The sequence below is a fragment of the Rhinolophus sinicus genome, linkage group LG06 (assembly GCF_036562045.2).
Source record: "Rhinolophus sinicus isolate RSC01 linkage group LG06, ASM3656204v1, whole genome shotgun sequence".
NCBI lineage: Eukaryota > Metazoa > Chordata > Mammalia > Chiroptera > Rhinolophidae > Rhinolophus > Rhinolophus sinicus.
In genome coordinates, this window is record NC_133756.1 from 72956839 (window position 1) to 72973259 (window position 16421).

General features: G+C 37.3%; 1 protein-coding gene across 5 annotated transcripts in view; it reads right to left on the reverse strand.

The window, feature by feature from the left end:
• The window catches only part of FARS2 (phenylalanyl-tRNA synthetase 2, mitochondrial), a 541022-nt gene that overhangs the window by 251548 nt on the left and 273053 nt on the right, over positions 1-16421 (reverse strand). For all 5 annotated transcript variants that reach the window (XM_074335275.1, XM_074335276.1, XM_019710860.2 and 2 more), the window contains one exon: positions 10316-10476. In XM_074335275.1, coding sequence (XP_074191376.1) covers positions 10316-10476 — 161 coding nt within the window. The remainder of the gene's footprint in view (positions 1-10315; positions 10477-16421) is intronic.

The following is a 16421-nucleotide window of genomic DNA, read 5'->3' on the forward strand; positions in this document are numbered from 1 at the left end:
GTTTCAGTATATTGAAGAGACTAAAATCATATCAAGCATCTTCTCTGAACACAAATGGTATGAAACTAAAAATCAATTACAAAAAAAGAAAAACACTCCAACACATAGATGCTACATAATATGCTACTAAACAATGAATGGGTTAACAATGAGATCAAGGAAGAAATCAAAAGATATCTTGAAACAAACTAAATTGAAAACACAATCTATGACTTAAACACTAAACACTAAACACTAATCTAGACAGAAAATCTATGGGACACAGCCAAAGTAGTTTTAAAGGAAATTCATAGTAATTCAGGCCTACCTCAAAAAACAATAAAAATTTCAAATAAACAATCTAACTTTACACCTAAGGGAACTGGAATAAGAACAGAAAAAAACAAAAATCCCAAACTGAATACAAAGAAGGAATTAATAAAGATCAGAGTAGAAATAAATGAAATAGAGGCTTAAAAAAATACAAAAGATCAATGATACCAAGAGACAGTTCTTTGAAAAGATAAACAAAATTAATAAATCTTTACCCAGACTCATCTAGAAAAAAAGAAAGTACCCAAATAAATAAAATCAGTAATGACAGAGGATAAGTGACAATGGATAGCACACAAATACAAAGGATTATAAGAAAATATTATGAACAATTATATGTCAATAAGTTGGACAATCTGGAAGAAATGAATAAATTCCTAGAAACATATCATCTTCTAAGACAGATGTATTTGAGCCAGAAAATGTGAGCCAACAGAATACTACAAATTAAATTGAATCAGTAATCAAAAAAATTCCCAACAAACAAAACTCCTGTACCAGATTGCTTCACAGCTGAATTTTACATAATATTCAAAAAAGAATTAACACCTATCCTTCTGAAACTATTTCAAAAAATTCAAGAGGAAGGAAAGCTGCAGCTCATTTTATGAAGCCACCATTACCATGTCCAAAACCAGACAAATACGTTACAAGAAAATAAAATTATAGGCCAATATCCCTAATGAACATAGATGCAAAAATACTCAAGAAAATATAAGCAAACCAAATTCAGCAATACATTAAAAACCACGATCAAGGGGGATTTATTCCTGGCATGCATGGTTGGTTCAATATCCACAAATCAATTAACGTGATACATCACATATAAAAATGAAAGATAAAAATCATATGATCATATCAATACATGCAGAAAATGTGTTTGAGAAAATCCAGCATCCATTGATGATATAAACTCTCAGCAAATTGGGAACAGAAAGAATGTATCTCAACATAATAAAGGCCATATATGACAAACCCACAGATAACATCATACTCAATGGGTAAAAGCAAAAAGCACTCTCCTTAAGAGACGGAAAAAGTAAAGAACCATATGATTTCACTGATATGTGGTATATAAAACTGAAAACAACAAAAGAACAAGACAAACAAATGAAGAAACAAAAACTCATACACACGGACAATAGTTCAGTGGTTACCAGAGGATAAGGAGGGTAACAGGGTGGTAGATGAGGGTAAAGGGGATCAAATATATGGTGAGGGAAGGAGAACTGACTCTGGGTGGTGAACACACAATGTGATATATATAGACGATGTATTACAGAATTGTATGCCTGAAATCTATGTAACTTTACTAACAATTATCACCCCAATAAACTTTAATTAAAAAAAAAGAGGAGGAACAAGACAAGGATGTCCACCTTCACCACTTTTTTTTCAATATAGAATTGGAAGTCCTAGCCATAGCAATCAGACAAGGAAAAGAATAAAAGGCACCCAAATGTGAAAGGAAGAAGTAAAATTGTCATTATTTGCTGATGACATGATACTATATAGAAAGAAAACCCAAGAGTCCACCAAAAAACTCTTAGAACTGATAAATGAATTCAGTAAAATAACAGGATACAAAATTAATGTTCAGAAATCAGTTGCATTTTTATATACCAATAATGAACTGTCAGAAAGAGAAATCACACAAAAAAATCACATTTACAATTGCATCCAAAAATAAAATACCTAGGAATAAATTTAACCAAGGAGATAAAAGACCTACACTTGGAAAACTAAGACACTGAAGAAAGAAATTGAAGAAGATACAAATAAATGGAAGCATATACTCTGCTCATAGACAGGAAGAATTAATATTGTTAAAATGTCCATACTACCCAAAGCAATATATAGATTCAATGCAATCCCTATCAAAAATAGCAATGGCATTTTTCACAGAACTAGAACAAATTATCTTAAAATTTACATGGAAATACTAAAGACCCCGAATAGTCACAGCAATCTTGAGAATAAACAACAAAATTGGAGGTATCATGCTACCTGATATCAAACTATACTACACAGATATAGTAATCAAAACAGCATAAAAACAGACACATAGACCAATAGAACAAAATATAGAGCCCAGAAATAAACCCACGCTTATATGGTCATTTAATCAATGAGAAAGGAGGCTAGAATATACAGTGAGGTGAAGACAGTCTATTCAATAAATGGTGCTGGGACAATTGGACAGATACATGCAAAAAAATGAAACTGTACTACCTTCTTAAATCACATACAAGAATAAACTCAAAATGGATTAAAAACTTAAATGTAAGACCTGAAACCATAAAACTCCTAGAAGAAAACATAGGCAGTAAACTCTCTGACACTGCTGTTAGTTATATTTTTTTCTGATAGCTGTCCTCGGGCAAGGGGAAAAAAGAAAAATAAACAAATGGGACTACTTAAAAAAAAAAAAAAAAAAAAAGAGAGAGAAAAAAGAAAAGAAAACAGTTTTTGCACTGCAAAGGAAACCATCAATAAAACGAAAAGACAACCTACTGAATCGAAGAAGATATTCATAATGCCCCTCTGATAAAGGCTTAATAACCAAAATTTATGAAGAATTCATGCAACTCAAGACCAGAAAAACAAACAAATAACTCAATTTAAAAATGGGCAGAGGACCTAAATAAACATTTCTCCAAAGAGGATGTACAGATGGCCCATATACATATGAAAAGATGCTCAATGTCACTAATCACCAGAGAAATGCAGATGAAAACCATAATGAGATATCACCTCATACCTGTCAGAATGGCCATCATCAATAAATCAACAAACAACAAGTGTTGGCGAGGATGCAGAAAAATAGGAACGCTGTGTAGTGTTGGTGGAATTGCAAATTGGTACAGCCAGTATGGAAAATGTTTTGGAATTTCCTCAAAAAATTAAATATAGAATTACTTTACGACCCAACAATTTCACTTCTGGGTATTTACCCAAAGACATCCAAAACACTAATTTAAAAAGATATATGCACCCCTATGTTCACTGCAGTGTTACTTACAATAGCCAAGATATGGAAGCAACCCAAGTGCCTATCAATAGACAATTGGATAAAGAAGAGGTGGTACATATATATATATAGTGGAATATTACTTCGCCATAAAAAAGAATAAAATCTTGCCATTTGCGACAACATGGATGGACCTACAGGGTATTATGCTACGTGAAATAAGTCAGACAGAGAAAGACAAACACCATATGATCTCACTTATATGTGGAATCTAAAGAACAAAATAAAGAAACAAACCAGAAACAGACTCATGTAGATAACAAGTTTGACGGTTGCCAGAGGGGAGGGATGTTGGGCAGCTGGGTGAAAAAAGTGAAAGGATTAGGACATAAAAATTGGTAGTTACAAAATAGTCACAGGGATGTAAAGTACAGCATAGAGAACATAGTCAATAAAATGGTAATAACTACGTATGGTGTCATGTGGGTACTAGACTACAAGGAGGATCACTTCATGATTTATACAAATGTCTAACCACTATGCTGTACACCTGAAACTAATGTAAAGTATTCAATGTGAACTGTAACTGAAAAAACAAATAATCTGTTAAAAATTGGATTATTGAATATTCCATTGAATGTACGGAAACAGCGAGTTTTACTTGAAGAGCGGTGGCAGGAATACATACAACAAGGGCCCAAACATTCGGAATGAGCCCAGCATGGGGAGCTGGCGTAGGGGACCAAGATCTTTTGTACAGAAGAAGACACACTTACATGATAAAAACCACCTGCTTGCTCATCCACTTACGTCAAGCACCAATGTAGGTTGGGTAAAGAGAGCCACAAAACAGAAGCACTTAACTCAAAACAAATAAAATAAAAACCCAAGAATTAAGAACCACTCAATAACTTGAGTTTTCTACTTATTAGACTTAAACAATAGTTTTCAAGAAAGAGTGGCAGAGATGAGGCCTCGGGGGTGATATAAATCAGACAGTTTGCTAGCACCTGGAAGACTGCCGTCACAGCTCGATGGATTTACAAGACCATGGAGTCTATGCAGAGAAAGATGCCAGAGAAGCCAACAGAGCCTGAAGCATAATCTAGGAGGGCCTGAGGGAGCTGAGAGAAGAGAAATGTCTGCCTCCTGCCAGCCCTACACAAGAGGAGTCCCCAGTGGCTCCCAGAGTTTCCTGGCCAGAGAAGCCACAAGTTCACGACTGCCAGCAGGCCTTTTACCCCATGTTTCCTCCCCCTCTCTGGGGAAGAGTCTTGCATAGTATTATAGTCACGTTAAATATTCTTCTTAAGATAGGCCAGTAACAGTAAGTGACAAACTGAGTCTCTTATTCTTCTCATAAATAAATAACCATGAGCACTCTATACAAAGAGTTGAAAATTTGTAAACATTTTCATACTGTCTGTATTACGTATACCTAACAACGAATTCTGCTGTATTATACCTGAAGGCAAGCAATCTGCCATGAAGAAAATGGAATATACGAGGTCTGATAATCAAGTTCGTGAACTTGCTGCAATGATGTTGCTAACCTTTTTTGATATCAGAGGGATTATTCATTATGAATTTGTACCAACTGGACAGTTAACCAAGTTTACTATTTGGAAGTGCTGCAAAGGCTGCATGAAAGTTAGACGACCTGAAGTTTTCACCAACAGTTCATGGCTCCTGCATCACCAAAATGCACCAGCTCACACAGCACTGTCTGTGAGAGAATTTTTAGCCAGTAAACAAATAACTGTATTGGAACACCCTCCCTACTCACCTGATCTGGCCCCCAGTGACTTCTTTCTTTACCCAAAGATAAAGGAAATATTGAAAGGAAGACATTTTGATGACATTCAGGACATCAAGGGTAATACGACTGGTAGCTCTGATGGCTATTCCAGAAAAAGAGTTCCAAAATTGCTTTGAAGGGTGGATTAGGTGCTGGCATCCGTGCATAGCTTCCCAAGGGGAGTGCTTTGAAGGTGACCGTAGTGATATTCAGCAATGAGGTGTGTAGCACTTTTTCTAGGATGAGTTCGCGAACTGAATTGTCCGACTTTGTACAAAGGTATATGTTATAGGCTGGATAGTGGCCCTTCCCCAAAGATGTCCGTGTCCTAATCCCTGGAACCTGTAAATATGTGACCATGTTACACTCAAAAAGAGCTTTACAGATGTGATTTGAAAGGATCTTGAGATGTAGAGATTATCTTGAATTATCTTGGTGGGCTCCATGTAATCACAAGCGTCCTCGTAAGAGGGAGATGAAAATTCAGAGAAGGTGATGTGACTACAGAGGAAAGGAGAGGGAAAAATGCAATACAGACCCATGAGCGAGGAAGGAAGACAGCCCTAGGAGCTGGCAGGGGCCAGGGGATGGACTCCCCTTTGGCATCTCCAGAAGGACCAGCCCCGCCGACACCTTGACTTTAGCCCAGTCACACTGATTTTGAAATTCTGACCTCCACAACTAAAGTAATACAGACACATTGTTTTAAGCTACTAGGTTAGTAGTAACATATCAGCAATAGGAAATTAACCACAAACATAATTAACAGATATCAATTATAAGTGAATAATAAGGAAATAGCTCCCTGTGATGTACAAATTACAAAGGAATTTACAGACATATACTTTTTCAGCAACCAAATACTAACTGCCCCAGTAAAGTAAATATAATGTGAGTTAGGTGCCCCTTTGTGCCTTCCACTTGTTGCGTCAGGGGAACGCTCCATCTGGGTGGCACCCGGACACTGACTCCCCAGTCAGCAGGAGTACACTCGGGAAGGCCTCGCCAGCCCCCCTGGTTGAACAATAGCTGACCCACAGGTGGAAAGCATGAAGAGGATCACGTAGGTTGTCCTGTGGCCGTAGTAACCTCATGTACATTGTGAAACTGCCGGAATCATGTCCCCCCGCCTTCTACCCTAGATAATGACCCTGAAACTTGTCATTCATTGTCCCATCCTTCCTGATTGTAATTGTTATGGCCTAGCACTCTTTCCTGACTGGTAATCTATTGGAAAAAACCCTATATAATTAGTGTTCTGGGGGAGCCCTGGTCGGAACTCTCCAACGGGGACGCTCGCCGGACACACCTGAAGCCAAGACGCTGTCTCGGTTCCCCAGCGCCTTGGAAACACTCTTCAAGTGGTGAGAACTCACTGTTACTCTTTGCCTTACTTTGCTGTATTCTGTCTATCTTACTTATTGCCTCATTTAATAAGTAGTGTTTTGCTGCCTCTACTCCATCTCAGTGTGCATGGTGAATGCGTATTCAACACCCAAATTCTATGGCCACTTAAAACGTAGCCCCTTGATGCTACAGCCCAATCAGAACTTTTTAAGTTGATTACACAAAGGCAACTATATTAATTATATAATAGTGCAGGTACATATACACTGATTTTCAACATGGAAGGCAGAAAAGAATTTTAAGATGTCACAATACAAAAGGCCTATAGTCTCTCCTGGGGTATCTCTGCATGTGCTAAGGGAAGAAAGTTGTGAGTACACTTAAAATTGTACACAAGCCACTAACTTGATTGCAATTGTTTTACTTGTGTGTGTGCCCAGCACAGAGCACAGCACTCGCTCTGGACCACGCTGCTGGTTTTACATCCGTGTTTGCCAATTAAATAAATGGCTGAATTAATGAAAAAGTGAGTGAGAAAAGCAGATCCTTCGCCAGGTTTTACTTTTGATTATTTAGCTGGGGCTTTATTCCAGATTAACTGAGAAGGCCCTCGTTTAAAAATAAACAGCTTACTTTTTTTTTTTTTTTTTTAAAGGGACTTAAGGCCATTAAAGATGAATGATAGGAGGTTCCAGTTTTGAAACAAGTCAGACAGAGGAAGACAAATACCATATGATGTCACTTATATATGGAATATAAAAAAAAGCAAAACAAAATAGAAACAGACAAATAGAGAATAAGCTGATGGTTACCAAAGGGTGGGGGCGGGGGATGAGAAACTTTTAAAAGGCCAAGAGATGAGGGTAAGGGGGATCGAATATATGGTGATGGAAGGAGAACTGACTCTGGGTGATGAACACACAATGGGATATATAGATGATGTAATACAGAATTGTACACCTGAAATCTATGTAATTTTACTAACAATTGTCACCCCAATAAATTTAATAAAAAAAATATATTAAATTAGTAATAGGAGGCTCCACTTTTGGTTAGGATGCAAAAGGTTGCAAAAAAATTTAAAAATCAGTCCCACTGTAACTCTGAGAAAACAATAAATTTAAAAATCTTATCTGTCATAAAAGCTATTGAAGCAATCTAGACATAAGTATAAATGAATGAAATTCCAGAGAGATGAGCCCCTCTAGGGTAAAGGGCTTTCACCACAGCGGCAGGAGCTGTCAGAAGAGCTAGCCTGCTCTTGGTAAAGAAACGTTGCCAGAGAAATGAGCCAAACTTTTATCAGCCAATCACTGGCTGGTGTAGCAGGCTGGCAAACAGAGAAACAGCTCACCCTCACTGCCAGCCAACTCTCCTCCATAATATTTTTGCGTAGCAAGCACTGGTGTGAAAGAAGATAGCACCCAGGTGGGACGCAGGGAGAGATGTTGCCATCTCACATGCACAGATCCCAAACTACTGCTGGGCCAGATCTCACCATCCAGAGGAAATCAAATAGGAGATCCTACTCCTGATTAGAACAGATATCTGGTGTAGTCAGCTTAGCTGCCTGACAGGAAAAAGAGTAAGGCTTTCCGAGTCACCTTCAGCTTCTGCGTTCTTTTAAATACACTTAAAAATTAAGACATTCGAGGGGCGGCAGGATGGCTCAGTTGGTTAGAGTGCGAGCTCTGAACAAGGTTGCTGGTTCAATTCCCACATGGGATGGTGGGCTGCGCCTTCCACAACTAGATTGAAAACAGTGAGCTGCCTCTGAACTGCTGGAGGGGCAGTCGGACAGCTCAGCGCAAGCTCTTAACAACAAGGTTGCCGGTTCAATTCCTATATGGGATGGTGGGCTGTGCCCCCTGCAACTAAGATTGAAAACTGTGACTGGACTTGGAGCTGAGCTGCGGCCTCCACAACTAGATTGAAGGACAACGACTTGGAGCTAATGGGCCCTGGAGAAACACAATGTTCCCCAATATTCCCCAATAAAAATTAAAAAAAAATTAAGACAATCGAAAAAGCAGGAAAAATATGACTCATAAGAAGAAAAAGATCATAATAGATAATTAATGGTTGGAATTAACAGACAAGGATTTAAAAATACCTGTTATGAATATGCTACAAAGTTTAAGGGAAAATGTACAAAACGGGTGAAAAGATGGAGAATTTCATCAGAGTAATAAAAACTCTAAAAAGGCAGCAAGCAGAAATTGTAGTAAAACTGGTGAGTACAGTGGAGGGTCTTAATGGTTAACTAGACACAATATAAAATATTAGTAAACCCAGAGATAGGACAATAAAAACCATCCAAAATAAAGCACAGAGTAGAAAAAGAAATCAATAATAAAAAACAAACCCCGAGCCATAGAACTCTATGGCAGAATTCCAAATGGTCTGATATACATGCATTTGCAGCCTGAATAGGAAAAACAGAGTAAGAGTGGAGTAGAATTGTTGGAAGGAATGTTAGATGACAATTTTTAAAGACAGTTGAAAGACATTAATCCAACACAATGAAACCCCAAGCAGGATAATAGACAGAAAATCCTACGTAGGTCAAACTGCTGGAAACAAAAGTAAAAAGATAAAGGCAGTGAAATAACATGTTTTAAGAGCTGAAAAGAAAAAAAAACACATAAAATCTCACAACTGAGACACCTATACCCTTTGAAAACATTCCTAAAAAATAAACGTAAAACAAAAGTATTTCCAGACAAACCCAAAGCTGAGAAAACTGATCCAGCACTATAAGAAATATTAAAAGTTCTTCAGGCTTAAAGGAAATAATCACAGAAAAAAATCAAGATCAGCAGAAAGGAATAATTAATGTGGGGTAAATATCAAGGGACATATAAAACAATATCGTTTTAAATTTCTTTAAAAGATAAATTAGCTACATGAAGCAAACAGAGCAATATACCGGGGTGCCAAAAAAATGCATACACATCACCTGTATTCATCTTTTGTTATTGGTATAAATTGTTTTATCAGTATAAAACAATTTTAGTATAGTTTTTTTCCTTTCTTAAAATACGTATACATTTTTTTTGCACCCTCTGTACTGTGGGATTAGAATATATGGAAAAGTAAAATATGACAATAGAAAAAGCAGGAGTAAATAGAATTACACTATTGTAAGATTAGCTGTTTCATGAAGTTGTGTAATAGGTACCCATGGTGAAGTGTGATGAATTAATTATGCATACTGTAATCTAGAATAACCACTTAAAAGTAATACAGAATGGTGAAACTAAATAGCAGTAAGGGTAATGAAATGGAATATACAAACAAACAGATAAACAAAAAAAAAACCCCACAAAACCTCAATTTCCAAATAAAAAAGGGGGAAATGGGGGGAAATAAAGGATGATAGACTTAAACCCAAGAATATCCCACATCATTATATTAAATGTAAGATATAGTCAACACTTCAATTAAATCTGGATTTAAAAGAAGATCCAACTCAATACTGTTTGTAAGAGACACACTTTTAATATAAAGACACGCAATAATAGTGAAGTGATAAAAAAGATATGAATTACAAACACTAATCCTAGGAAAGCCAATGAGTCTATATTAGTACCAGAAAAACTAAACTTAAAAAATATCATCAGATATGAAGATCGATATTTCATTATAATAAAATGGTCATCAACAAAGCCCCAAACTGGTTCTCTGCTTAGACTAATGAGCTTGATGAATGTCTTTTTCTCACATACAATTTCTGAAGGTTTATGAACTCTTGTGTGTTTATAGACTTCTCTCTTCAAATTCATATTATTTTTAAATTCAATAAATTTCTTTTCAAGTACACTCCCCCCTCAGTTCTTGATAACCAATTGCATCATGATTGGCTTGATTCTTGAGTGTCATCGTACCTGAAATGTCACCTTCTGGTTGATGTCGGACAAGCGGAACTGCTTCAGGAAGCGCTCATCCTCGCTCCAGAAGAGACGGATATCGGGGATGTCATAGAGAATCATGGCGAGTCTTTCCAATCCCAGGCCAAAGGCCCAACCGATCCTATCCTGGGCACCAGCTACAATAAGGAAACAAAGCAAAACAATGGGTTTAAAATCATCAAGACTTCACAGGCGCCTCCCACTTCCTGGTAACTAGCCAACATCAGGGGAGCGCCTACCAGCGGCCAGACACAGGGGAGGGGCTGTGCAGGCATCAGGGAGGCCTCGTCTAATCTCAGGGTTTCTTTGCTTCCCACAGCCCCTCCTCCCCTCGGTGAGCCACTCTGGAGCGACTGTCTCTAATACTGTCTTTCATTTCTGATTAAATACGAGGCTCTTTTAAGCCCTGGTTCCTACCTGTGAGATATGATTTTTCTGTGATCCTTGTCTGCCCCGATTCAAACATTTAGCCTACCACATTCAGGTTAAAAAATCCCTAAGTGGCTCACTAAGTAGGCAGATGTGTTGAAAACATGCCATGGTGAACCGTTAACATTCAGAAAATGCAAGTCAGGCTTCGAGAACTGCCCGTTACAATCAAATACAAGTCTTACTCAGAAGAGCTACCTCTGCCACACAGAGTGAGCAGGCCGAGGTGAAGTGCGTGTCTAACAACACTCACTCCGAAGGGCTGTTCAGATTGCGGCAAGGCCGTGAACACAGAGTGCTTATCTCACTTACCTGAGGCAGAGTAAGACAGAAGACAAACCTCTGTATGAGAGATGAGACAGCAGTTCATACTGCTGGAAAAGCTTATGGAAAGACTCATGGAAGGAACATAATTTCAACCCGACACTAAAGAACGGGCAGGATCCTGAGACAGCCTCCAGATTCCTAGCCCTGTGCCCTGTGTAAGCCTCTCCCTCATACGTGGGATTTCACTCCTGTGATTAGGTTACTTTGTGTAAGAGTCCATCTCAGCAAACTAGAGAGCTTCCCCTGCTGCCTAGGAGAAGTGAGCCGACGTGGCTAGCACAAGGGGCTGAGCGGACCCCCGCAGTCAGCAAGAAAGCGGGAACCTCACTCCCACAATCATGAGGCAATGAATTCTCCCAACAGCCTGAAGCTCAGAAGAGGACCCCGAGTTTCCACATGAGAACATAGCCCTGCTGACACCTTTGTTTCCACCTGTTGAGACACTGAGCTGGGGACCCAGTCGAACCATACCCAGACTCCTGATGCAAGGAAACTGTGACGTATTACACCTGTGATGTTTTAAGCCACCGAATATAAGATCAATTTGTTACCCAGAAAAAGAAAACTGTATGGGTCCAAAATGTGGAGAAAAGGAAAAGGATGTTCCAGACTGAAGGAACCCCTTCAGTAGTGAGGTATGGAGACGCAGCAGAGGAAGGTTTGGAGTTGACTCTGGAAAGAGATGGTGCACAGCTGGGCCAGGTAAGACACCGCGGGGGAGGACCTGTCTCTGGCCAGGTGATGCCACCTTATACATTTACCACTTACGAATAACAGGGACAAACGTATGTTAATAGAAGCCACGGGGAAGTGTGAGCCTCATCGAATGATTTCTTTAAAAGATGAATGAATAAAAATATACATGAGATCACAAAAAGAAAGATGCAGAGGGGGAGGATGGCTCAGTCGTGGGAGGGAAAATGCCTGAAAGGAAAGTGTCTGGCTAAGTGCAGAGCACACCTGCGTCCCAGAGTAAGAATGAACACGCAGGCGAGGAGGAGGAAAGGGACCCGTGTCACCACCCAACAACGGGGTCGTGACAATGTGTGCACGTCTCCTGACCAAGTGATCAGCTGCCTGAGACAGAGGTGAGGAGCGAGGCAAAATACGTGAGAGTAATTTATATTGATGAATGGAAATCTTTTTTAAAAAGCTCGTGGCTAATTAAAGACATGAAAATTAACATAACCATGATATACTGGTTTTTTATCCACTAGAAGAATAATTTTTTCTCTAAATGACATTGCCGAGGCCCGGTTCCAGCACATCAGGTATTGTGTGGCTCCAGTACCATCATTCATTGCTGGTCACACTATGTATTTTGATAACAATTTGGAAAAATAACATGGTAACACATATAATGATCTATAAAAATGCTCATACTCTTTATCCTAATGATGCCACTCAGGAATTGATCCAAGGAAATAATTCAACAAAATGAAAAAGATAAGTGAAGGAAGATGCTCAGAGCAGTATTACTCATAAGAGCAAAAACATGGAAGCAACCTAAGTAACCCAAATTAGGGACTGCCTTAAAAATTACAGTACATTTTAATGTAGTTACTAAAAATCATAGTTATATGAATATTTATTAAATGACAGACTACAAGAAATTATGAAAAATATCTATCACAGAATGAATATGTACTATGATACTGCTATGTAATATAGGTACAAATTAAGATTGTAATGTAAAAAACAAAAAGAACAAAATGTGTTCAAGGATTATAATGGGTAATAGTTTTAAAATAACTTTTAAAACATTTTTTCTATAAATGTCAGTCTTTTCAAATAAAAAATAATAAAGATAGGTGGTAATGTTAACATTACTTTGTAAGGAAGACTTTTCCCTCAATTATTAAATATTCAAGATATTAATATAATTTTTAGATAAAAGCAAACAACTAGAGCTCAATATCTGTAACTGAATGAGCAGCAGATTTAGGGTATTTGATTTTTATTTAACATCTAGCAATTTTTTTTAGTATCTTAGCTTTTGCTCCTTTCATCACTTACCTCATTTGCTTTCTCATCCCCCAAAACTATTTCTAACGAAAGAACAAAAATAACAGAGCCCCTAAAAGTAGGTAAGGAAGAGAGCAACAATCTAATTTTTAATAGGGCAAAAAGACTATAAAGACATTCACAGAAAACAAAAGAAAAATGACCCTTAAGCAAATGAAAAGCTTACTGAAGAAAAATGCAAGATAAAAATGCACCAAGTTACCATTTTTTACTTACTAGTTTGGCACAGTAGCTAAAAACATTTGATGATAAAACAACTGAGAGCAAAGCCAAGGGAAACAAGCACTCATACATTGCTGGTAGGTTCCTATGTGTGTTTTCACCTATTGGCCTAAGGAGTGCAATATATGGGTAGCCATCAAAATTACAGATGCATATGCCATCTGGTTACTTTATCTACTACTAGAATGTATCCTACTTATGGGAAATTATGACTATATAAGGCTATTTACTGTAGTATTGTTTATAATAGCAAAAGACTGTATACAACCCAAATGTCCATCAATAGGGAACTATGTTATGTCTATACAACGGAATATGAAAGTTTGTGAGAGGTTTCAAAAACTAAAAGCAACAGCTTTTTTTTTGCTTTTTTTTTCTAATTTAGGGGTGGATGGGAGAGAACTTAGCAATGGAGGGCAATGGGGAGACTTTATACTATATGCCTGTTTATACAAAGAGCGACAAGAAATATTTCAGATAATAGAAACGTTTAAGGCTAGATGAAATATAGCAAAGTTTTCTGTTTATTTTTAAGAGGTTATAAGAAAAATAAACTATTCCTCTTCTGTCACACTGATGCCAAACTTTCAGGAAAATCACATGATTAGTAACAATGGATCTGCATGTTCCCATTACAGCCTGAATCAAGTCTCTTTCTTTCTGTAAGAGCCAATACATTTCTAAACCCAGAAAATCAATGTCAATACCTGTAGGGGTTTCAAAAAATAACCTCAAATTCCTTAACACCGTTCCCCTTGAATCTCAGTGCGGGGACGTGATGCTATGTGACTTCTGAAATTATGAGAAAAAGCCACACAACTAACATCTGTTTTTCTTGGAAGACTTGCTCTCCAGACACTTCTTCTCAGGATTCACCTTCTAGAACATTCTTTTGGGACCAGCTGCCATGTTCTCAGAAGGTAAAGCTGCCATGCTCTAATATAGAGAGGCTGTCCTAGCTTTAACGGGAGGCATTTGAGTGAGGCAGACCCATGAGGATTCCCAGCCCCAGCTCTCTGAATCACTTCACTTACGGAAGTCTTCCCAGCTGAGGCCTCAGGTATTACGGATGAGAGACAAATCCTCACCACTGGGTCCTGGCCGAATATGTGGCCACAGATAATAAAATGGTAGCTCTCTTATGCCATTAAGTTTGGAGTTTTTTTTATTATTCAACAAGCGGTAACTAGAACATTTCCCTTGCTAAATCATTCTGGGGTTTGCTTTCTATTACAAACATTTCCCATTATGGTAAAACTAAGGCTAACTAACCTGCTGCTACAAGTTCATATATTCAAGATATAAAAATGATGCAAATAAAGACTAAGCAGGGTTCCAGATAGAAGAGATCAGAAGTTAAGAGTTTAAAACAGAGTGAATCCTCTATATTGCAGCACCTCATATATGCCGTAACATCAACTGTCATAATGCCAAAGGCCACGCCACTTCATGTCACTGACTATCCTGGCCATTCTACAGACAAAACTGTCCTACGCCAAGGCTCCCTAACACCCCTTCTCCAAGTACTGCTTTTCATCTTATTTCTCCATCTTGGTGAATAGGATCGTCATCCATTTAGTTACTCAGTGAATTTTAACTCCAAACACTACCTCATTTCAGATAGAGACCTTTATATCTCAGAATTTCTCTCAAAACTACCCCTTCATTCTAGTCCCCCTGTAACTGCAGACTTGCGTCTTCAACAAACATCTCTCACCTGGAGACACACCCAAGTCTGTCTCCCTATCCAGTCCTTTGGTGATAGTGCCACCAATTTTCTTTCTAAAACATAAATCTGAACACTGTCACCAGCAGATATGTAAGACAATGTATGACTTATCTCAAAGAGCCATATTTGACATTTTGTTGTTTTTATTTTGCAGTTACTATTTTTTTCTAAAACATAAAAAATACTTAAAATTATTTCACATATCCACATTCACTCTAGTTGAACTTGAACACTCAGGGAACCAGAAAATTAGATGTACAAAGTCCAGTTGGAAATATGCTTCATTACAAGTTAAATACTAGCACTTTGGTTATTACTTAGCATCAAGAAAATAATAAAGATAATAGAAACATAGTATTCAACTATAAACTACAGATAAATTGGGAGCACTGGTTTATAGTGAAGAACTTACAAAAAAAAATTCCAACACATCACTGCCTGTTACCTTTGTCATAAATAAACTTATGCACATGACACTACTCAACAATAGAATTCACATTATTTTCAAGTGCAGACGGACCATTTGCTAACATAGAACATATTCTCAGACACAAAACAAATCTCAAAATATTTTAAAGGATTGAAATTCACAAGGAATGCCCTATGTATGAAGTGAAAATAAATCAGAAACCAACAGTATAAAAATATATGAAAAAAATCCCCCAAATATTGGGACATTAAACAGCATATTTTTAAATAACCCACAAATCAAAGAAGAAATCACAAGAAAAATTAGAAAATACATGAAATGAATAAAAATTAAGATACAACACATAAATATACATGAAATGCATCTAAAGCTGTGATTCAAAAGAAACCTTTAGTGTTAAGTGCTTATATTAGAGAAGAAGAAAGGTCTGAAATCAATGATTTAAGCTTACCTGTAGAAACTAGAGAAACAAAAGAAAATTAAGAACAAACTACGCAGAACAAAGGGGGAGATACAGGATAAGTGATAAAATAGAAACAGAAAAATAGAGAAAAATGATGAAAACAAAAACAAGTTTTTTGTAAAGATCAATAAAATGGATAAACTGCTAGTCAGATTAATAAGAAAAAGAGAGACAGAAAACACAACTGCCAATGTCAGGAATAAAAGATAGAACCTCATTAAAAAACAGATCCTAGAGACATTAGAAAGATAATAAGGGGATATTATGAATAACCTTATGCTAACTATATCAACAACTATTCAACAACCTACATGAAATGGACAAATTCCTCAAAAGAAACAAACTACCAAAGATCATTAAGAAGAAACAGATACCCTATATTAATTAAAGATATTGAATATGTAGTTAAAAACCTTTCCACAAAGAAAACTAGAGTTCCAGATGGTTTTACTAATGA